The following is a 23945-nucleotide window of genomic DNA, read 5'->3' on the forward strand; positions in this document are numbered from 1 at the left end:
AAAAATAATAATTTACTTTTGACACAAAAATTGAAGCCACTCAGTTCTTTGGTCTCTGTAATGTATCAGGCATGAATTTGCTGACATTCAGTGCCTCTTCACCTGTTTTTCCTTTCACGTTTAATACCCCATAGCTTTGAGGATTTTTTTCTAGAAAAAACAAACCATTCCCATATCGAGAAAGGTTGTCTCCAATATGCCCTCAGTAGCTACTGCGTAGCTACAGAATACTGAAATGCTCTACCACAAACGAGGTTACTTCACTCAATCTTTTCAGAGCATCAGCAACTTAATACGTTGCTCTTGAAGTTCTATGATTTCAAAAAAGTTCTTTAAAAATCCCAAATACGACCTACTCTGGAGCCCTAAAGCACCTCGCACATGTTCACTGAAGGGTAGACTTTTCTGCCCCTAGAGAATGAGCAAGAGCACATAGACCATGAGTAGAAAACATGAAGATTTCGTTGAGCCCTCAAAGGGAGAAAACTGTTGACGCCTTAACGGAGCTCAAGGTTCTGAAGTTGCTTCATCGCCTTAAATTGCTTCAATTCTAGTTGCTTCAATTGTATCGCAAACACCAAAACGCTAACAACACATTCTTCCCTCAGGCTAGGGGCGAGCTGAGGACCCTTCTGAAAGAACCTGCCTCTAACAGGTGGCCGGGCCTGGAGGGCCCTGACGCGCTCCCGCCGCCGCGTGAGCGTCCTCATCCCGCCCCGGCCCGCCACCTGCGCGGTGGCCACGCACCTTCCCCGTCCCACCAAGCTCCCGCGTCCAGAGGTGTCCCAGCGCCTTGCTGGCTCCCCGTTTCCACTCAGCGTCGCGGGGCCTCGGCGCAGGCTGAGAGGCCCCGGGAGAAGCACGTGCCTCTCCTCTAGGCCTCGTTCCCCCGGGCGGGAACTCCCGACGAGCCTCCAAGCGCCTGGCCTCCGCTCCCTGTCTGCCAAAGTACGCAGGCGAAGGAAGGTTCTAGAAGCTGCCAAGTGGCTGGGCCACAGGGACGCTTCCGACCTACGCGGACGCAGCCTCGGCTCAAAGTGTTAATTTCTGAAACGTCCCCGACCGAGTAGAACCAAACAACAAATACGAAGAAACTGAGGCCCAGAGGGCGGGGTACCTTGCTCCAGAGGCCATACAGTTGTCCGCGCGGGTGAAGAGCCGGGTCTCATGGTTTCATTCCACCGCGCTGCCTGGAGGACCGCTCGGCCGCACCGAACCCGCCTCAGGGAACTGCGGGTCGGAGCAGCCCAGCACCTGGGCGTCGAGCAGTCCCGGCGGCTCCTGCGCGAGCCAGGAGGGGCCCCGGGGGCGGGCCAAGCAGGGTCGGCTGAGGAGAGCGCCCTAGAGGCCTTGCGGCCCCGAAGCCCCGGCCCGTGTCCCAAGGGCTGGAAGCCTCCCTGCTCTGGACGCCGGCCTGGGTTCCGCCGAATGTGCGGGCCCCGCACTTTAGGGGCCACAGCACAGCCGGGCCTTGCACTCCGAATATCCCTCCGCGGGCGGCGCCGCAAGGCCAGGCTCCGCCGGGCCGCGGCTGCGCCCTCCTGCGGACCTTTGCGGAGTCGGGATGCTGGGCTTAAAGTAGGGAGGTGCAGTGCGCCGGAGCCGGGCCTACGGAGTCCGGAGGGAGGACGCGGCCGAGGAGGCTTTTCTCCAGCCGGGGCTCGCAGCCCCGGCCTTGCTCGGCGCGGGACCCTAGAGGGAGGGGTCGTTCTCCAAACCCGGCCTCACGCAGTATCCTCAGGTCTCACACGAAATAAAAAGAACAGGGTGTGTTTGGTCACTTCGCAGGAAACTTTTCGTTGTTTCCTTATTTCCTTCCCGCCCTTGGACAAGTTGAGCAGCTTCTCAGCCTTAAACCCAGGAGGTTTCAGACCAAACAGAGCCTGGACTCCGGGTTTTCTGGGGGATCATCCCATCCATCCCCACCCCACCCCCATCCCACCCCACCCTGTCTTCCTCGGGGATAGGTGGCAGTGTCCTTACGAAACCCTGCTGCAACCCTGGAGTCTTCTTCCCCTGCCAAAATGAAAAGCGTCCCTGTCGACTTTTCTAGATTTTGTGTTTGCATTTTAGAGAAACTTCACAATACGGACAAAGATATTTGGCTACTTCTGGCAGGGCCTGAGGGTTTAAAGGGACACATTAGCACGTGGAAGCGATGACTCGGATTCCCTCCAGCCTCCAGGAAGCCACCCGGGACAGCTCAGCAGAAAGGAAGATTGTCTGCTGCCAACATGCAAGACATGGATCAGTTTTTTTGTCGTTTTGTTTTCTTTTCCTTTTTGGCTCAGCTCTGAGAGCATTACAGAGCTATCCTTTCCCGCCTCCCGACCCTCTTCCCCTCCCCCTCTTCTTTCTGGTGCAGGCAATTAGGGTGAAGAAATCAGTGCCAGGCTCCTGCCTCTGAAGAGAAAGGAATTGCTTCGGGAATTGAGTCCTGACACCTGTCTCTGTCCTGGATGGAGAGAGGGGATGCAGGGTCAAAACGCCTGGGGGAAGAGGCCGGGCTAATCGGGAGAGGGGACCCTCCTAAGAGAGCGTTTCTGGGGACTCCTCTTGCCACGCCTTCCCGCCTCATCCTTTGGCCTCCAGCTTCACACAGGTTGTTAACACCCGGGTTACTAACACGCGAGTTTCCCTCTTTTTGGTTCCCCCCACCCTAGACCGGGACCTGGGCTGGAATCAGAAGAGCAACACTGACAAGCCGTTCATTAATTTGCATTTATTTTCGGGAAATAATGTAGATAAAGGGGGAGGAAGGGGACTGCCTTACATTTCAACAAGTAATTTGCGATCTTCACATCGGACAAATCAAATTTACAAATTACTTTCCCACCTACTGGACGAAACGGCCAAAGCCAAAACTGATATACAAGCGCGGGCTCTCCGCAGGTTTCGGAGAATGAAGGTGCACTAAAAACTCACTAGACAAAACAGGGCTGTTAAAAAAGATAGAAGCTGACAGAGGAATTGGAACCAGGTTTTGGGGCCTGGATTTGTTTGTTTTTCCATAATGCTGTATTTTTAAATTTTAGTTTAGTTTTCTTTTGTTTTTGGCCTCTAAATAGGAACTGCTATCTTGTGCTTAGACCTGGTAAAGGGCTCAGTCCTGCGCCCCGCCCAGCCCCTCCCCTGCGCCCTGACTTGGCTATTTCCTCCACACCCCCAGGCCCTCCCGATCCTCTGCGCGCAGCTTCTTGAAACCAAACGGTTCTCTTTAATAAATACACAGAGGGAGCAGGTGTGAGCGGGCAGGGAAGCTTTGCAACAACTGAAAAAGTAAAATCTCCATCGTTTGAGGAAGAGAGGAAGGGAGACAGAGGGAAAATATTTTTTGCTTTTGTTTATATATAGTGTGTATATATATATAAGCTGTATATATCTTAAAGTTCTATTTCTTGGGGGCTAGGACGAGATATACTCAGTTCAATCAACAGCAACTAAAAAGTTTAAGTGGTCCCTGCAACGGACCTGACTATGTACAGCATTCCCTCGGAGGCGGAAGCCTGAGCCAGTTCTACGCAGGGCGGGGCTGTGCGCGAGAGGCTAGGGGCTCGCTCCTCCCTCCGGCCTCGTCCCAGCGCATCCGGCTGGGGAGGAGGAAATGCCGGGAAGCTCTGGCCTGCAGGCAGGGAGCGGGGCTGAGGGCAGCTGAAGGGGTGGCAGTCTGCACGCGAGCAACACTTAGTGGTGGTTTTGATTTGGAGTAAAGTGTAGGTGCACTCCAATGGGCAGACATGCCAGTTAGTGACTCCAGTGTCCAGAAAGAATAAATTAAAGTGTAGGGCTCAAACAGCAAGTCAGAGTGAAGAGCCTCCGAAGGCTGCAAGTGCGTATCTGTCCAGAAAGACTGGAAGAGGGTGGCTTAGGAGTTCATTAGGGTTGAGGGCAGCACGCAGCTCTCCCATGTAGAACTTGTGGGCCAAGCCGAAGCACCAGTCCCCTCATCCAAGAGGTGGTCAGGGTTTGCACATCCCTCAAGCAAGTGGCATAAAGATGAGGGCGGCAGTGCAGGCAATGGGTATCTTTTGGGGGCATGAAATTTCAGGTCTGGAGAAGCTGAGGCAAAGGCGGGCGGTGCAGCAGCAGCAGCAACAATAGGACGGGGACCATGGAGAGCGCAGGTAGTTGCGTTTCTTCTCCTCTTCCTCCCACTCCGGGGCTCACAAGACCTGGAACCGCCATGAGGCTTGGTCCTTATAGTCCAGACAGTCAGGAGAGTTGAAGTTGAGTTTCCAAGCGGAGGAAGCGGCAGCGGCGCCAGGCTCCTTGTAATCCAAGCAGTCGGCAGAGTTGAAGGCGAGCCCTGAGCCTCCGTAGCCCTGGTGGTGGTGGTGGTGATGGTGGTGGTGGTGGCCTGAGGACTGGCTCAACGCGTGGTGCGCGTGGGGATGGTGGTGATGGTGGCTCGCCATGGAGGAGGGTGCCATAGGGCTGAGCTGGTGAGGGTGGTGGTGCGAGTGCATGGGCGCCAGATATGAGCTGCAGTCCACTCCGCCAAAGTAGGAAGAGGAGGGAGCAGGGTAGCCCTGGCCATAGCTGCCGCCCTGTCCGTAGGACATGGGATAGGAGGCTGCGGCTGAGGCGGCGCCTGCGGCTACCGAGCGCTGCATACATGATGCGTTGCTGGGCGCGGCCAAAGGCTCGGGCACCGATACGGACGCCGGGGCTGAGCCAGGTGAAATGGAGGCCGGACTCCAGATGGACGAGGCAGCCGGCGTACTCAACGACGACGGGACTGCCACCGCCGGGTTCCCGCCCAGGCCTGCGGCCGCTGCAGCCGCCGGGTTGGTGGAGGCGCTCGATGCCGAGCTAGAGGACGAGGCTGAGCTGGACACAGCGGGCGGCGTGAACTGGCCGCTGCTCTCCGAGCCCGAGCTCTCCCGCACAGGCGAGGACTTCTTCTTGGCGGGGCGACTCTTGGTCCCGCTTCCGCTCTGCTGCTGCTGGCGGCATTTGGCGCGGCGGTTCTTGAACCAGACCTGCAGCGGGCCGGGTAGGGGAGAGTGTGTTAGGGGAGAGTAGAGCTTGCCACTCCCCCGCCCCTTAGACTACCACCTGGCCTAGGATTCGCATCCCTCTCCTACCGAGGCCTCACACATTCCCTATCTCCGGCCCCGCCAGAGCCTAAGCCTGCGTTCCCAGCTCCTCCACCTTCCCCCTCCTTCTGCTCAAAGACCTTCCACTGGCAAAGTAGGGATGTGCACCTCCCCACCCCCAGAGCAATTCTGTCCTAAGGCGGAACATTTGCGTCTGTCCAGCCAGAAGTTCAGCCATCTCTAAACTGCTGCTGTTGGCTGTTTCCCAACAGCCCCTTATATATTTGGAGGCCCTGTCTTCGATGAATAGAGCTCAGGAAACTACAGAGAGGCTCAGGGCAGGCCGCAGAGTGCGGGACAGTCACCAAGTCTGAGGCCTGAGCCACTCTGTCCCTGGAGGCCTGATGCTGGGCAGGATGAGAATTTGGGTGGGAGCAGGAGCAAGGCCTGGAGGCTGAACAGAGGCAGTACTCGGGGGACTAAGGAAGGAAGCCTGGGCAGAATTTCGTTGGACTTCTTGGATCCAAATGAGGAACCAAATAGTAAAGTCATAAAATTTTCACTCCTCTTGGAAGGCCCCCGTATATGGCATGGCATTCCTGGTTCTTTCTCGAGCCTCCAGGAAAAGAAGGCAAGATAAAAGGCCTTTGAGGAAAGCTCTGAGTTATAATCCGAACACTGTCTTCGGGCCCCATTCATTGCAAAAACAGAAACAGCAAAGCTGGTAGCCAGGTTTTGCGTTCGTCATCCTCTCCGGATAAAAGAAATGTCTAATCAAACTGGCGCCACCTGTGAAGCGCACTCCCAGACAGGGCACCAGGCTCCAGCCAAGCCCCCCTCTTCCATTTCCAGGATCCCCGGGATGCATGGCAAGGGCGGAGGCAGAATTCAGGACCCCGAAGGAAACAGTCAAGACTTGGGGAGACCAAAGAAGCAGGGCCAAGTGTCGGGCCCTCAGGTCACATTACCTTCTGGAGCCTCGCCTGTCCTCCTGCAACCCTAAAAAGGACTTTGGATAGCAAAGGCGCCCCGGGGCCAGGGGTCGAATCCAGAGCTAGTTCGTTTATTTTGCCCCTTCTTCCAGGCCCGGGCCCAGCGCTAGGGGGAGTCTGAGAGGAGCTGCCCAGCCTGTAAGCCCGCCCCCACAACAGACCAGGCCCTCTCCGACCTGCCCCAGCCCGCTCTCTCTAACCCTGGAGCCTCGGGCGCGCGCACCTGGACTCTGGATTCGGGCAGGTTGATCTTGAGCGCCACCTCCTCGCGCATGAAGATATCAGGGTAGCGAGTCTTGGCGAAGAGCGCCTCGAGCACGTCGAGCTGCGAGCGCGTGAAGGTGGTGCGCTCCCGCCGCTGCTTCCGCGGGGTGGCTGAGGGGACACGCGGGGGCGCCTCGGGTCAGTGGTGGCCACGCGGACTCGCGTTAGAGGACGCGGACAGGCCCCTGGCAGGCCCTGAACCAGGTCTTTGCAAAAGAAAGGCGAGCTCCAAGAAAACAAACCAACCAAAAAACAAAACAAAACAAAACAAAACCAAAAAACAAAAACATCCCACCTCCGGGAGGTCGAACCTGACAGGCTACAGGTGGGAGAAAAAGCATGTGTACGATAGGAAGCTAGTGTCTCCGACACTCCAGGGTTGCCCCCTTTCCTGACTCTCAGAGGTTAAGAAAGGGGAAGTTATACAATCGTCCTTCCTTCACCGCCCCCATCAACACTCTCCCTGGCTGGAAAGGTGGGGGAGGGGTGTGCAGAGGCATGTCCTGGAAAACACTTTCCGAGTGAGTAAATGGGAGCTAGAAAAGCAAGCCAGGATTTGGCTCAAGCCGTCCACATCAGCGGTGCAAAAGTTGGTGCAGGCCACCGGTCTAGAGGACAATTTAGTTAGGGAGGGAGAATCGCTCTTCCTCAGCTCAGCCAATCTCTACACAAGGCAAGCTCAGCCTTTCCTGCTAGAGCCTAGCAAGTGTCCAGATTCCTCATTCAAGATAAGGGGAAAGGCAGAGATTCACACAAAAGCCCCCCAAAAGCCACGCATGGGAAATGAATCCTTAGGGAAATGAGCCCTGTGCCCAGTTGCCGGTGCTGCCAGGCCTGGAGGGTGCCCGGCGCAACTCAGGCCCTCCTCACCGACCAGCGACTCTGCCCTGCAAGCCTGCAGCGTGCCCTGCATTGTAAGCAGACTAGGTAACCGGCACTCTGGACCTGCTAGCCGACAAAGCTTGTGCTTAAACCCGGGAGGCTGGGGAACCCCAAGATTTGCAGGGGCCGGTGCTCACCCGGATAGCCCACGGAGGGGTGCAGAAGGTCCATGGCCGGCCCCGCCAGGCCCAGTCCGTTCATGCCGTATGGAGGTTGTTTGAGGTAAGACATCATGCTAACAGCTGGGTGGAGGCGCCCCGACGGATCCAGGGGGCCGGGGCGGGCGCAGTGCGGGGCTCCCACCGCGCAGTCGTTCAGCCTCTGTTGTGTCTGGGGTCCCTGCCTATGGAGACACGAGATACACCGAAACCGTCATCGGAGCCATCATGGCTTCCTGGTCTTGTCGGGGGCAAGGAACCACGAAATGCGGCGGCTACACAGCCCATGGAACTGCGCAGGGCGGTCAACTCGGCTCTACAAGGCCTTAGCCCAAAGACCAGGATTTCTTTGAAAAGTAAACTTTGCTGGATCGTCATCACCTCTTTTCGGGCTTGGAATGGGCCAGACACTCGTAGAGGGTCGCTAGGAGTGAGGAGAGGTTAAAAGCGGGGCCAACCTTGGGAGGTCAGAGCCTGGACCGCGGAGTGTGTAAGGTCCCAAGTCTAGGCAGAATTCTGGTCGGGTGGGAGGCCGGCTTCACACTGCATAAGCAAACGTTCACTTGGCGCCCGGGCAGCCCGGAGCACGAGAGGTTGTTTCGTTCTGTTTCAAACGTTTTTGAAAAATGGGACGAACAGGTACAATCCAGAGAGCCAAAGTGAGGCACTGCAGAGGGCTAGCAGCACCTGGGCCTCCCCGGGACTCACTGCCTACTTGAGAGAGTACGTTCCTTCCAAGGTCCCAGCCGCAGAACCCACAGTCACCCTTCCAGTTGACCTCTCTGTGCCCAGCCGCTGAAAATATCGCTCACCCGGAATCCCGCCCACACCGCAACAGAAGTTAAGGGCCCAGGTCCCGCAGAGGCGACCAGGAGACGAAGAAGGGGCCACTGAACAGCTGGCGGATCTAAGACGCGGCCCGAGGTCACGGGCACCTTGCCAAAGCCGCAGGCCCTTCTTCGCCAACGCAAGCCGGTCCTTCTTTCTGCCAGGTCCTGGCTGCGGACAATAGGGGAACCAGAGGGGTCTAAAAGGTGACCCGGACAGCGCCCCGAAGGGTCTCAAGGATTTGGGAGGCATGAGAGCAGTATGTCTGGTGCCTTCCCTGCTTTTCCTACTAGCTGAACCCGCGGCCCTTGGACCCGATCGGGACTAGAGAACTAGGCCTCGGCGGCGTAGCTCGCGCTGACCCGGGCTGGAAGGTCGAAACCTGGCTTCCCCAGTTGCCCCAAACCTGAGGGGCTACAGTCAGGGGTCAGGTAGTGGTGCTAGGGAAGTGGGACTAAGGCCTCAGAGCACCTGTCGCTTCATCCCGCTTCACAGGAACTCAAATCAGATCTGGGACGCGAGCGAGGAAGTTCAGGGAAAGAAGTTATAGCTAAAGAAGCCTCTAGCTCCTACCCCCCGGAACCCACGGCCTGGGCCGGGGAAACCCAGTTTGCAGGGAAGGCGATGGAAGGGAAACACCCGGGGCTCTTGGGCCTATGGAGAACGGGAGTCGGCCACGGCGACTCTGCTAGGCTGCAGCATGAGTTTTCAAATACTTTCTTCAAACTTAGCACTTCTACTCGGTTACTTCGGCGGAGGCGGGGGAGGGGAGCGGGGCCGCAGCAGAACTCTGGGGTCGTCCGAACACCAAGAGGAGAGCCAGGCCGCTCCCCAACCCCGCCCATGTGCGGGGGTCCTGGGAAGCGGGCACCCGTTTGAGGAGGGGGAGGCAAGAGCAACCGACGAGTTCGTAGAGTCCCGGGCGGCCCGCGGCTTTCTCCTTACCTGCCTTCAGCTGAGGGGGCCGCTCACCATCTACCTCGCGCCCTCACACAGACCCGCCGGGCGGCCAACCTGCAAAACAGAGAGGCACAGGAATTACCTGCCGGGCTGGGTGGTTGGTCTAGGGCCCCCAGATTTCTTTCTTTCCCCAACTTCCCTCCTCCCTTTCTCTTTTTTTCCAGTGGCTTTGTGCGTGTCCCTCCAGGTTTCACTTTACTGCACACTTTGTTTGCAAAACCCTGTACGCTCCCGGGAGACTATCTCGCCCGGGACCGCGCCGAGGGGCCCGCAAGGAGGAGGATGGGGGTGAGATGGGCAGAGTTGGGAGGTGGCTCGCGGTTGCTGTTGCACTCTGTGCAACGTGGAGGAGGTGGGGGCTGGGGAAGTCCTGCAGAGGCACTTTGCAAACTAAATAAATCAAGCGATTTACCTTGTCGGAGTGCCTTGTCTTGCCCGGTTGTTTAGGTGATTGGAAATGTAGCCTGATGAAGATTGATCACCTTTCTACTGCCCTCCCCGGGTATGTGAACGCGAGGTGAGTGCGTAACGGGGCGAGGCTGCCAATCCCTGGCCCCGCGCGGGCTGAGTGACAGGGAGCCGGGCAATGGCAGCACGAGCCGGGGGTTACCTCCGCGCGCCCCCGCCCTCCCCCGCCCCCTGCACCCCGCCCTCACCGCCCGCCCGCCCCGCCCCGGTCGCGCGCTAACTCCGGAGCTCGGCTGGCAAACGCCGCGCAGAGCGAGGCGAGGAAGGCGAGAGCAGTGCGGGAGCCCAGGCCGCTGAGGGGGGACGCTGGTCCCGAGGCCCCCCGCCCTTCTCTCGCCCTTTCGGCGCCCTGGAGGGAGTGGCAGAGAGAGGAGGCGAGGTGCTGGAGAACCGGTTCCCTCCCTCTCCAGCGCACCACCCTGCTCGGCGGCTGGGTTGGGGCGCGAGAACCCGGGAGCCGCAGACTGGAGGGGAGCGGGCCCCCGGCCCCCTCTCAGAGCCGCCAGCCCCAGCGTCTTCATTCACCGCGCCACGACCTGCAGACGGACGCCGCGGGCCGCTGGTGCTGGCACAGACTACTTTGCCGAGCGCGGGAGCAGCTCCGAGTGCGCAGATCCTGCCTCGGCGCCTCGGGACTCCTGCGCCCGGGAACAGCACCCGCAGGGCAGGCACCGCCACTTACCTGCTCTTCGGCGTCTCCTGGGGTTCCCAGTCCCCACGAAGACTGTGTGCAAATCTTAAACGCTTCTTCAGAAATGTTGGCGCCCAGAGTCCCCTCCCCCTTACACACACTCTCTACTTCTGAACCGAAAGATTTGGATAGGAAACTTTCTCTTTCCCGCTGTCTCCTTCCCCGTCTCCTACCACGGACAATCTGGTGGAAAACGTGGGCACAGACCCCTGACCTCAATTTCTTTCCCACATGCCGCAGGAGCCTCCTTGAGGCGATCTCCCCGGATTGTTCGTACTGGCGAAGCCCATTTACTAGCCCCCCAAAACCTTCTCAAACACGTCTACCTGGGTGGACTTTTCAAAGCGCAAAAAAAGTGTTTTCGCCTCAACCCTGAAAAAGGCAATTCATTTAAATGGCAACTCCTCCTGAATATTAGGCACGACTTTACTCCCTTTCGAGGAATTCCTACCGCTTCTTCCTAATCCCCCCTTCCCTCCACCCCAACGGGCAGAGTGAAAAGTTTGAACGGGAATAAGTGTGAGGGCGAGTCAAGGAGCCGCTGGGCGCATCGCGGTGGTGAGCGCTGGCGCTGCTGGGCCGCGGGGTCCCGCACCGAGAGCAGACGGGGCGCGGGGCAAGGAGTGGAAAAGGAAGGGGGAGCCCGCTGAGTGAAATGGGGCCGCGGCCGCCGCTCATCAAAGTGCTTTCCCCCTCCCCCAAGCGACACTTTCCTTTGGAGTCCGAATAAAATACGGTAACAGAATATGATGGAGGGCACACTGTTTCCTTAACTGCTTCTCAAAGGACCCGGGAGATCTTCTTAGGACCTTTAATAAGGCTTTGGTCGGTTCTTTTGTTGATCCCTCAAAATCAACTCCTTCTAATTGAAGTTGGAGCTGAAAGCGAGCTAATGTTCAAAGAAAGTGGCCGCCAGACTAACGAAATTACATTTTTTTTTGACGATGAGGGAACATCTAATCAAAGAGGCCAAAGAGGAGGGGTGGGAGCGGGGAAGTATGAAGGAAAAAAGGTTTTTACAAGATCCTTCTCTGGTTCACAAAAGTCAGCGACACGGGCGCTTCTCTCCAGAACAAAGACACCGCGGCCCAATGACAAAAGGGAGAGAAAGAGAGAGAAAACAATAAAAGAACGAGAGAAAAGGGAAAACATGAAAAAAAAAAAAAGCCTTAACAGGAAAAGAAACTGCGCAGAGCGCAGCGCTGACCCAAGCGGGGACACACCTTAGGCTCGCCCAGGCCCCCGCGGAGAGTAGCCAGCGAGGCCCCGGGCTCCGAGACCCCGAGATGTGCGGATATTTAAAGAAAGAAACGAAATACACCCTCGCCATCAGTTTTGGGGAAAGGCGCGGGCTGGGGTGCACTAGTTTGCGAGAGAAAGTATGCGGGCGCCCTGGGGTGAGCTTCGGGAAGGGGGGGTGCTCTGCGTCCCTAGCCCTGCTCTGTCCTGGCCCTGGCCTGCTCCCAGTGTGCCTGCGCCCAGTGTGTCGGGGCCTCAGTGCGTGCCTGTCCTGCCCGCCGCCCCCAAACTTTCGCACTCCTGCCTCCTTCCAGCCCTGTTTCGGTTGCAGCTGCCGCGCGGGGACGAGGTCTGGCGTGGCGAGGTGGGGTGGCTGTACGCGCTGGAATGTGCTCAAGCAGTCCCCAGGGCCCGCCACGCGGGATCCCGGCGCTCTCGATTCCAGATGCTGCTGCGGTCTCTGGGAAGTTGGGAGGTATCAAGTAGCAGGATTCCACCCTCCCTCCCCCCGCCCCATGAGAGTATTTATCTAATCCCAAATTGCAGGCGAATTTTCTTAATGCTCAACCCATAAAACCTCGGGATTAAGGGAAGAAAAAGAGCGAAAGCAGAGGGGAGAGGGAGGAGAGTAGAGAGGGAGGACTGAGATGAAAGTTTCTTGAATGCGGCGTAAAGGACTGAGGCAGCCGTCGCTAGGCAAATGTCCAGGTGGGAGATGCTGGGCCAGAAGCCGCGACCGTTCCAGCAACCGCCCCAGCTCAGGGAGGGGATGAGGGGGGCATCGCCCGGGGAGGGAATGTGGACCCAGCTCGAGGCCCCAGGGCCGGGGAGGAGGCGTGGGAGCTGGGCCCTGGCTCTAGCATCCAGGTGACCCCGAGGCCGGGCCAGACTCTGGAGGACACTTAGGACAGGGGGAGGGGTTTGGCTCCGTGGCCGTGGGATCCTGGCCAGGGGCGGAAGTTCTGCACCCGTTCGGGGGCTGTGCCCAAGCCAGCCCGCTGCCAACAACACTCCTCCTCGGCGACCCTGGGGCCCACAGCTTCGTTTACCACCGTGCGGGCTTTCGGGTTCCCGGCCTCTCGGCACACCGGGCTCGCGCCTGCGCCAGGGAAGCAACCTCTGGGCATCACGCGACGAAATCCGGACGCGGCGCCCTCGCCACGGGCCTGACCCCGCTGGTCCCCGGGGGCCGCGCTCCGCCGCCGCTGCGGGGCGTGCGGGCGCCACAGAGCAGCCCAAATGGAAACCCCGCGAGGCTCGGGGGACTGAGGCAGGAGGGGCAGGCAGAGGGGCAGCAACTCTGGGGCTAGCGAAGGTTTGTCATTTGGCAGGTCGGGAGCGGTTTGGGGGAATCGCCTCTCTGCTAGGCTCCTCGGGAAGGAAGGTTCCCCGAATCCGAATCCGGCGTAAATGGAGTGGGTGACGCCGGCCGCCCAAGCCCCAGGCTGCTCCCGGCTGGCGGTTTCCGTTTGCCCGCTTTCCTGAGGTTAGAACCGGGTTCTGAGAGTCTCCCCCGAGAGCGGCAGCTCCCTCTGCTCCCCTGCTCGAATAAAAAGGGCGAATACCCGATTTTTTAGTTCCAATAACTTTTCAGTAACTTCTTAATATTCTTGTCATGAGGACATTATACTGTAGCAACGTTTTATCATTTTGAAAGACCTGAAATTGAATGTGGCTGAATACTTTTCGAATTTGTGTATAGATATTTGTATGTATATGTACATATATGGGTGTATATATGAACTAGGCTAACTTACAAATGCTAGAAGACTGTTTTATCTGTCTCCAGACTTGTTGAACGAGCTTTCTTTGTTTCGGACGCCTCTATAGAGGAGTGATGGAAACCACCATAAAATTGCCCCCCTTTTTTTTTCTGTAGCCTAGAACTTCTTGTTAAAAGTTCTCTTTCTCTCTCGCATCGCATACACACACACCTGCACACACTTAACCCTCCCCCACCCCTCAAACAATAACCCTCTTCCTTTCTCTTAAGCACCTACCGACTTGCGGGTTATCAGAAGTCACAGTTCTTCCTCATGAGTGCAAAATTATAACAACTGAAAATAACAAGATGTTAGCATTTTTTTTCAGTGCTGTGAAATCACGAATTTCCTCAAATCTTTAACACAGATGACCCTTTAAAAGATGAGAGTTTACCCTGGTTAAGAAAATATGACTAATTGCTTTTCAGTTCGCATTCGTGTGTCAGCAGGGCCCCTCTGGGGTGGTGTATTCAGCTCCAAATACAGCCCAGTATCCTGCCCTGTATTCAAGAGGACCTTTTTTCTCCCACATGAAAAGTCTTATGAATACAAAAACTTCTCCTCCAACCAGTGTCAAGTTTTCATTGCAAAGAAGTAGCAGCAGTGTTTAAGGTAAGAAAGTTTCTGCTTTTATTGAAAATTTATATATGACTCAGTATTGTAATAAATAAACACATAACCATTTTCACAAAAAATGACAGTGCTATGCTAGAGAAGAAAATATTAATTGGAGGATTTACTCATAGTGGCAAGACAGACTTTTATCAATACAGAATAAATATTAACAGCATTCTTGAGCCAATTTTGAGACCCAACAAAATGTAGGAACCAAGCTAGATGTAATAAATAATTATCCAGAGAAAAAGATGGCGCATTCTCAGATGATAAGACTGTCTTTGTAAACTGATGCATGTCAATTAGTCCCATCCTTACAGTTCACCTTCAAATCACAAGACTTGTCTCAGGCTATGTTAAAGGACCATCCTCTGAAGAAAGCAGAGGAGAACTCTATTATCCTTACAGTGAAATGCAAAATAACTGCAGAAAATCCCACTGGTAAATGGAACACAGTTTAATAAGTAAATTGAATATGATCTAACTATAAAATTTAGGTAACAGAGTCAGTGTTACATATGACAGGACTGGAAAAAAAATCATTCATGACATTTTCCTTACCCTTCCCCTTAACCCCCCCTCCCACCCCTTGTTATGCTATTAACAACAACAAAAATGTTTTAAAAATTTCCTCCCATCAAAAAATGAGGGAAAATAATGAGAGAAGAGTTTATTTTTTCTTCTTTGAATAGTTTCTTGAACATTCCCAATACCAATCACTCACAAGATGTCTCTGCAAATCTACTTCACATGATTTCAAGGAAATGATTAACAACACACAAAAAAATCCTTAAAGAAAGCTACTTCGGAGTTCTGTATATTATCGGGAAAGGAGGGCGGAAAAGGGGTGGTGGTGGTGATAAAGAAGTACAATCCAGCCAAACTAAATGTTAAAAGTTTTAAAACAATGAGTTTGACTTTTCCTGGTCTGGGGACCCAAGACTAATAAAATGTTGGACAAGATTCTGGTCCAGCTGCTACTGAAGAACACATTTCTCTTCTTTCTTGGCCATCTTGCCTTTGTTTTGCTCCAGAGTTCGTTCCAAATGCTCATCTTCTTCTTCGGCCCTGGAAGTCAAACAGGAAACCAAATTATTTTTCTTCGTGGAGGGCAGGTCAGCGCTCCTCTCTCGCCCCACATTCCGAGCCCCAGAGGGAATGGGGATCGAAGGGCCGGAGGGAGGCTGCCACGGCCAACCCAAGACCTCTGGAGTGAACTTTCCGAAAACTTCTCGGCCCCTCAGCAGGCGGCAAAGCCTGGACCCCGACCCCACCACCCACTTACTGCTTCTCCTGCGCGTCCAGATCTCTGACTAGCGCGTCACGCTTGTCCACTAGGGCCACCAGCTCATCCAGCAGCAGTTGCTCACGTCGCTTCTGGGCCTCGGTTTTCTGCCAGTCTGCAGAGGACGGGAGGCTCGTTACCCACCCGCAGGGCCTCCGCACAACCGGCCCCCCACCCCACCTTGCCCTCCCCTTCCCGCCTTTTCCAGTTCCCTTGCATTTCTCTGCAAACCATATAGTGTTTTATGGGGAGTTTGGCCGTTGTGGTGAGGATTTCACCTCTAAACCCTACTTTTAAATATTTTTCGTAGATGGAGATAGCTACCGCCGGGCTGGAACATGTAAGAGACCTGGTGCGCGCCGGTGGCCACTCGGAGGTGCGCACCTGATTTCAGCCAAAGTGGGGGAGGGAGAGCTGGAGGCCCAGAAGAGGTCGGCCCGAGGGTTGGCGGTGGGGGATGCGGGTAAATGAGGAGGCGGGAAGCAGAGATGGGCGATAAAATCATTCTGAAAAGGCTAGAGCCTCTGCCTGAGAACCTATCCTCCTCCCCCACCCCCATGCTCACCCCATACAGCCCATTCTTCGCTAATTTCCTCTTCGCTCTATTTTAGCAGTTGGATGTATCTCACACTGGGCGCCATATGCTTCACAATAACTTTAAAAGTAGTGAATCGGCTAATTAGCATTTTTCTTTGAAGTAAAAAATAAATTTGCTCTGCAATATTACACTGCAGCTCTCGATCGCATCACAGCCAGTTTTCTTTTGGAGAGGTTTGCTGGGTGGTTTCAAATCAAAGCACTTTTGCAGAGGACAAATTACATACTTCTTTTTGAAACCCTATGTTAAGGTTGGAAAATCCGATGGGCAGTGCTCCTTCCCCGGGTAGGAGCAGTATTTTGAAGGTTTTTAGGCCCCAATAATATATTTCCTAATCTTTGCTGGTCTGATAATTTCCTTAAGATGAGCAGCAGTTTCGTTTAATAAAAACAGGACCAAATCGAACATTTAAAGCACTTTTTGAAACCAAAGCCAACTGCTCTCTGGCCAGACTGTAAGGGCTTGTAGCTGTCAATCAACCCCCAGTCTACCCCGCCTCCCTCATTAGGAAGGTAAACAATGAAAAGAAGAAGTAGATGATGAGGCAGATAGCCGAACAAATGAGGACCTAGAGGGAAACAGGACACCAGCTTAAAAAAAAAAAAAAATCTCTGGCCACTGACTCATGTAGCCCCCTCCCCCAGCAAATGCACTTTCCAAAAAACAGAGGGGAGTGCAATCCTTTCTGGTTTCTCTCTTCTCTCTCCATTGCCCTGGGCAATCATGTTAAAACTCACATGGCTGGTGCTTATTCAGATAAACCTAACAATGCACACCGCTGGTTACCATGTGAATCTTCACAAACCACACAAGAATGTGCTGGTTCAAATCCCTCCGACCCCCTCCAAAGCAAAATTTATTCAAGACAGCAAACTGCTCAGCAGCTTTATGAAAGCAAATGGTGCTAGAGGGAATTCTATCTTGAATTTACAAATTAAAAATTAGATGCATCATCATGCAATAAAGGTTAGAATAGCAGCAAAAAGCTGGAATGGCTTATTCTATCACTATTCCTTTCATTTTAAGCTCAAATACATACACACATACATATGAAACATGCCATATATTAATTACCCACATTCGATACAAAACATCACACAAATCATTACATTAAATAATTGGTCACATTACATTAAAAAGAAGTGAAATAGTCTGGCATAGAGAGGAATTAAGAAATGATTACTACGTAAAGTTTTTTTCTAAATGTAAGAATTTAAAAACTAATAATGAAACACCAAAATTGAAGAAAAGCCATATCTATCACAATTTTATTCCCTGGATTTAAATGCAACTGAGGTCAGGAATGCTGGACAATTTTCTAATCTGGTTCTTGTTCTTAATCAGTTTCATTCTACACAGCAGATAAATTAATAGTCTCCAGGTGGGAAAGATCCTAAAGGTCATCTAATTTCAGGTAACTGTAGTTCTAGAAATATTAACTCAGAGAAAAACCTGCTAAATTTGTAAAGATTTTGTAACTAAATTTTATAACTAGTAAGATTACCAATTTTGATGAATATTAATTTTTCCATTTTCAACTTCAGTAAATCATTCTTATTATAAGCCTAGTTTATAATTCTTTACTTCCAAAACATGGTGACAAGAGCTTTACTACTGGAAAATAGATTTTCTCCACTCTAAACTTAAAAAATGTGATTAGGTTGAAAATTATAAAAATTTTTAAACAAAGAAAAAATAAATCTTAATAGCAGACAATCTAAATTATTCCTTCTCTGCACTTGGTCACTTTTAAGGTTTTAATTAATAATTAGAGACATCAAAATTTCTTTGATTAAAAAAAGGTTTTATCAATATGGATAAAAGAGAAAATACTTTTTTAATCCCTGAAGTATTAATTTTTAAAATCTTACTTTTTCCTAGCTCAGTAATGAAATTTCCCCATAACTGTAACAAAAACATTTTAAAGTTATGAATTTTTAGGTAATTTTCATCATTTTGTCACGATTTAACTGACATTGGAATTTAAAATGTTCCAGCATAAATTTATAGGATTTTTCACATTAAATCTATCATTACTACATTAATATCTATCTACAAATTATCAGTCAAATTGTAGAGAAAATACCTACGTGCAGTGAACAGATTTTACACTTGCAAAACTACTTTTACTTCAGATTTGCTTTCTAATGGGAGCAAATTTCACACATTTGAATGCTAATTTGGGAAATTAAGTAAACAATTTTGATGATTTTTTAAAAATGTAATAAGACCTTTAAAGTTGATCAACATTCATATTTGTATGTTCAAGTCTAAATTTAAAAATTTAAAAAATCTCCTTCAAAATAGCTTTACCTAGATATCATGTTTTAAAAACCTGCATTGTAAGTTTATGCGTTACCTGTCATGCATTTTAAGAAAGGATTACTCACCTATAACAGCTAGCTAGATGCACTGACTTTGGCTTGTACAGACTACAATGTGGGTTCTGATTAATTTAAAGATTCCAGTATACTTTTGCTACAAAAGCCATATCCTCTCACAACAAATAGGATTAAGTTTTGATGCTGCATTTGAGCCAAAGTGTTGAAATAAAGAGATTCTGTTTATGTCCATCTGTGCTGAGCTGTTTTGTTAATTTCAAAAACCTCACAACTCTTTTTTATATATAGGGCCAATTATTCATTCCCTGATTCAGTTTATTTGCTGAAGTTGATAATTACCTTGGAAAAAAGGCAAAAGAAATACCTATAAACACTTTAATAGAAAGGACCTTAAGTTCTTGTAGTAAACCTTCAACCTTGCAACTATAAATAAGCCTGGCACTTTGATGAAAATTAACACTAGTTTTGTAAAGAGCACATTGGGGGATTGCAGTCAAGTCTTATCTTTAGTTCCAGTCAACTAGCAATCCTGAAAGAGTTTGCATCATCATCAGAGCAGGCCATTTGATAGGATTCTACCGCTGTACCTAATCAATCTATGGAAGACTGTGCCTATGCTGTGTAACAAAGCTAAAATAGATTTACAAATGGGGTTTTAGGGGATAAGCTCCTCCACAGGATTACATATTGATTTTAAATATAAAAAGCTTATCATATAAACCATAACTACAAAAATAGTGAACCTATGCATAAATCCCTTTAGAAGAGCACCCACTTCAAACTCTAAGCCAAGAATAAATCAAGATGTACAAAATCCTAGAGAAGATCCATTTCTTGTGCAGAAAATGAACACACCACTTTCCAAAAGCCCACCCCAATGTGTGCAGAAATGAATTTCTCTTTCCTGAGGGGGCACTAAATAATCTGGAACAAAAAAACTACAGAAAAAGTATCTAAAAGATGTTTGTTAGCTCAAGGGATCCTACAACTTAGCCCAGTAGAGTGAAACTCCAGCAATGAAAACACCTCAGGGAAAAAAAGGTAAAAAACAGGCCAAAGTGACTGTGGATTCTCAGAAGAACAGATATATTGAATATTTTTTTTTTGCTCTCAAACCAAGCTGTTAATACTTCTTTCAATGTGCTATTAATATTGTGTTTTTCTCCTGCTGAATGGTTTCAGTAGGAGATTTATTTGAAAAGATTTTAGTTTATTATGAGAACTATATTATGGCTACTAAGGAGAAGAGATGGGAAAGAAGGAATGAACTTTAAAACAAAGGAAAACAAAACAAAACCAATTAGTGTTGCCTGTTCATGTGTTTTTCTGTGGTGCTTTCACAACCCGTAAGATTTCTGAACCGCATGTGTGTCCATTCTAAGGGCTGGCTCAGAGGACACTGTCTTCAAAGCACTGATGATCACAATGATCAGTACCTCTCCAGGACTGCCCAGGCTGGTGGGAGAGGCCTCTCCCTGAGAGAGTGTCTTTATTTGTAATCAACAGGCTGCTACTTTCCTCAAGTTTCTTTTTTCTCCTCAACCAGCAATGGAATCAGGCCTAGAGATTTAAGGCACAATCACATCTAGGACAATAATATTAGTTAAAAAATAAAACAGAACAAAACCTTACAAAAAGTAACAATTGTATTAAAGGTGTTTGAAAAGAAAAACATTATTTTTTCCCTCTTCTTCAAAAATATTACTTCCCGCTCTTCCATATGTACCAGAGGAGCAGGCAGATAAAACGTTAGATTATTTAAGACTGTAGGAATATAGGGATGGGACTGCCAATGAGACTGGGATGTTTTAACAATGACAGGCCCTCCTTTAAAGGCTGGTTTTGGGATAGAAGTAATATCTGCCTTAAAAGTCAATTGTATCAAGTTGTATTTTAGGGATGATTTAACTTACTATACATGAAATTCTAATACTCTGTATCGAGCATAATGTATAATGAATCTATAAAGAATACACTGTATAATGAGTTATACATTATACATACCATATACACATACATTTTATATTATACATACATATATATGCCATATAAGTAATATTTTCTATACCTACTTTTCAACTATTTAGCTTTCTAATCTCTTTTAAAGACTATACCCAGGACTACAAAAATTATATCAAGAGGAAAAAAACATTTAGTATACTTGTGCATTTCATTTCAATCAATGGCAAGTTTCACAGAACTCCTTTAATAATTTTGACAAATTTTATAGTCATTATCAATGGTATAATTTGATAGCCACTTGAAGGAAATTAGCTATCTGAAGCCTTTTAAATAAAGTAAATCCAATTTCTAAACTAGGATATACAAATATTGCAGTTATATTTGTCAAATGAGATTAGGGATATAAAGTAAAAATAAAATTTCTATAAATCTATACGGTACTAGATAAATAGCATGTAATTTATTTAATACCAATATTAATTAAAATATTTAAAAATATATGGTTTCATTTGGCTTTTCCTTACAAACTTAAACTTCCAGTTTCTGAACTAATTAGAATTGACTTCTTATGGATCAGGTACCTTATCAGGTGAAGAAGGAAATTACCATGGACAGTCAATGGGTTAAGAGGTCAATACAGAATAGGAAAATCAATTTGCATTGATTAGACAAAAGGTCCATTTTACAGAGCCCACAGGATTAGCTTTTACGCATACATCTTTGAACTGTAAGATTTTCAACGAAGAGGTATAAGGAGAACAGCACTCTAAAACACCTAAAAATGTTTTAAATATAATCATATATAGTAAACGCTGCAGTTAAGCTTGCTGATGTTTATTGATATTATGAACCATGCTTAGGATTACTATATACATAATTAATTTAACAGCTTTATGTATTATGTAATGTGCGAAAGTAGTTCATTTATCTCTTATGTCTGAATCTTTGAATCTTCACTTAATAAGAGTTTGAATCTTAAGAACAACAGTAGACTGGACAGTGACATATTTCAGTGTTGACATCAATTAAATATAAAGGCAACATTTGGAGTCTGAACGTGAAAAATAAAAATGATAAAGCTTTCTCAAACCTCCACAGCGGAAACAAGTTTAAATTGCATAGTCAAATATGTAGTTAAATCATTTAACTACTTACATTTTTCATTTTATGGACATTTGAGCTTACTGACAAAAGTTAAGGCAAGCATAATCGTATGAATTAGGGTCCTTAGGTTTTACAAGACAATTGTTTTCTGACTCTAAGGCATTTATTTGCGATTACTGTAGGTCCCTAGTCAAACCACACCTAGTGAGACCAGAAGTGTATTACACTCTTTAAATCTCTTTGGCAACTGACACCTCACACAGCTCACTCCACCATGGGATTTCTTACCTTCGATGGCTAGCATTGCCCGCAATTCCCGGTTCAGCAGCTCATACCTTCGTTCTAAATCATGTTCTTTTTCCCTAGGCAAGGTGCAAAAGTTCATCAATATGCTAATTACTAAATCATTAAACACTTAAACGAACCTTTAAATTACATTGATTTTAGGACTCATAACTGACTTTTCTCTTTAAGCTACTCCAAACAAATGATACACAAACCTAAAAGTGTCCTCAGGCTGAAGATTTACTAGTGATAATAGTTTTCTCCTTCGATTCTGAATTGCACAAAAGAATATTTTAATCTGTGGATAAGTAGTCTCATTCTTCAGTGCTTCTTGTGTTAAGTGCCAGGTATAAGGCTATTTTGTAAAATATTTTCATAGTTCTCAATAAACAGTCTTTTTGTCTAGAACTCCATGCTAAAAGAGTACAAGAAATATGAAAGTACTACCAGTGCAAATTTAATACAGAGACAATTAAAAAGCCAAGATCAGTTAAGTTTTGTGTTTCTTCATAATTCTTTCATCAATTTCAGGCATGGCAGAAATGACAAAAATAGAGGTTTTCACTAAAATAAAACATGTAAGCCTGCTTCTTCCCACACTAGGTGGCATAATATAAGAACACTGCTAGTGAGAAAAAGGAACAAGCATTAAGTCCTATACTGAACTAAATGCTAAAGACTAAGAATGCTTATATTTGGTCTAGTTTCCATTTTACTTTTAATTCCTGCAATCATAAAAAGGTCCCTTCTCTGTAAGTCATTAATCTTTTATCCCAAAATTTAAGGTAACATCATCTGTAGAATACAAAGGTACTTATTTTTGTCCTTACTAAGAGTTACTTTAATTTTTAACTGAAAATTTGATGTTAAATAAACTTCAATTTTACTTCTTTGCCCTCAACTCTTAATATAAACCAAACCTCCTTGTTGTATACAAGTGTTTTATTTTCTAAACACAAAAACTGTTTATATTACTTGGCTTTCTGTATAGTAAACACTTTTTTCAGTATATATTTTAAAATTCTTATTGTTCGGATGAAAATTGGTTCTATACTATTTATGATTTTATTTTTATATAAAGTACACTATAATCTCTACCGAGAGAAAAACAAATCAAGCCTTATGAAACCTCACAAAAGACAATGATGAAAAGCCTAAAATTCATCAATGTTGTAGGAAAAACAAGCATACTCATGAGTACTTACAGGAGAGAGAGCTGGTTCATTCTCCGTATTAACGCATTTTTCTTATTAACTAACATAAACCATTCCTGCATCATAGCTTCTTCTTCTTCTGTGTTCCTTCCTATAATTTAGGAAGAGTTAAAAAAAAAAAGTGTTTCAACTTTTAAATCCTCCCCAGAGGCTGACTTGTTAATATGTTTCAATGAAGAACTTGTGGTGCTGACAGACATATGGTCATGATAAAAATAAATAAATAAAATTAAAAACCACATTAAAAATCATTATGAGAATTATAAGACTAGCAGGAAGATCAGAGAAGTTCAGAGATTCTGTGAACACTTCCACTTGTAACAACTTGTTTTTTCCCTTCCAAAAGTAAACTAAAGATATATGTGCATATGCCATTCCAGAAATCATCATCCACAGCAGGGTAAACATCTGTATTTATTTTAAATACATTGTAAATGACCAGGCTACAAAAATAGTTATAGCTTATCTGTGAAAAAAACCCACTATAATGAACAAAATAATCTTCAGTAAATCAGGAAACATTTGAGCAAAGAGATGATTTAAAATCTTAGATTATAAGAATTATAAAATAATAAAGATTATAAAATTATAAGATTATAAAATTATTTACTGATTGTACATTTAAAATTCACTTTCCCTAATATCTATTCCATCACCTATATCACCCCTCCCCTCAAAGGCCAGTCTATCAAGGATTATAATTATGGTGTATATTTGGTATTGTTCATGTAGAAATAGGCCACAATCATACTCAACAAAAATATTAATTCCCCACCTTCTTCCTTCTTTTCCCTTCAAATTGCATCTAGTCAAAATTATAATTCTTTGAATTTCTTTTTTTCAGAATTTCACCCATGATTGGCTTCTTGCTTTGCTAGGCTATTATTTAATACTTCAGTCCAATTTCTAGACAGATTCATAGGGCTAACAAATATCTAATAAAAAATTAAATGTCCCAGCTAAGACTAAATATCCTAGCCAGTTTCCTAAGTTTTAGTTTCTATATAAGATATTTTCTTTTAACTTTCAAATACACTACCAGTCCATTTACGAAATTCAAACAATACAGAGGCATAACTGAGTAAAAAGTCAAGTCCTCTTTCACCAGCCCTACCCTCTCCAATTCCCCTGTCTACTTCCCTTCTCCAGAAGTACTATTACAGTTCAGCATATCTTCTCCAGACCACATAGGTAGCTATGTCTATCACACACACATATATATATCCCATCTAGACACATACAGGTTTCTTTTCTTT

At 47.9% G+C, this 23945-nt stretch overlaps 2 protein-coding genes across 20 annotated transcripts in view; both read right to left on the reverse strand.

Annotated features, from left to right (window-relative positions):
- Positions 1-3341: 3341 nt before the first annotated feature.
- OTX1 (orthodenticle homeobox 1) lies at positions 3342-9625 on the reverse strand. The gene is made up of 5 exons (XM_006201497.3): positions 9536-9625; positions 9109-9177; positions 7315-7520; positions 6255-6406; positions 3342-4982 (listed from the first exon to the last, which is right to left on the reverse strand). The coding sequence occupies exons 3-5, from the start codon at positions 7409-7411 to the stop codon at positions 4164-4166; spliced, it is 1068 nt and encodes a 355-aa protein (XP_006201559.1). The 5' UTR covers positions 7412-7520; positions 9109-9177; positions 9536-9625; the 3' UTR covers positions 3342-4163.
- Positions 9626-13890: 4265 nt separating this feature from the next.
- EHBP1 (EH domain binding protein 1) overlaps positions 13891-23945 on the reverse strand; it is a 391476-nt gene continuing 381421 nt past the window's right edge. For all 19 annotated transcript variants that reach the window (XM_072937655.1, XM_072937664.1, XM_072937665.1 and 16 more), the window contains 4 exons: positions 22681-22780; positions 21479-21552; positions 15185-15299; positions 13891-14967 (listed from right to left, as the gene is read on the reverse strand). In XM_072937655.1, the coding sequence (XP_072793756.1) occupies positions 14877-14967; positions 15185-15299; positions 21479-21552; positions 22681-22780 (380 nt within the window). In that variant the 3' untranslated portion in view covers positions 13891-14876. The remainder of the gene's footprint in view (positions 14968-15184; positions 15300-21478; positions 21553-22680; positions 22781-23945) is intronic.

Source organism: Vicugna pacos, chromosome 15 (genome assembly GCF_048564905.1).
Source record: "Vicugna pacos chromosome 15, VicPac4, whole genome shotgun sequence".
NCBI lineage: Eukaryota > Metazoa > Chordata > Mammalia > Artiodactyla > Camelidae > Vicugna > Vicugna pacos.

Coding starts and splice junctions, on each gene's coding strand:
- OTX1 (XM_006201497.3), bottom strand. CDS start 7,411: ATGATGTCTTACCTCAAACAACCTCCATACGGCATGAACGGACTGGGC. Junction 6,407..7,314: donor CCCCTCCGTGGGCTATCCGG/GTGAGCACCGGC, acceptor GTGTCCCCTCAG/CCACCCCGCGGAAGCAGCGG. Junction 4,983..6,254: donor TGCCCGAATCCAGAGTCCAG/GTGCGCGCGCCC, acceptor GGCCCGCTGCAG/GTCTGGTTCAAGAACCGCCG.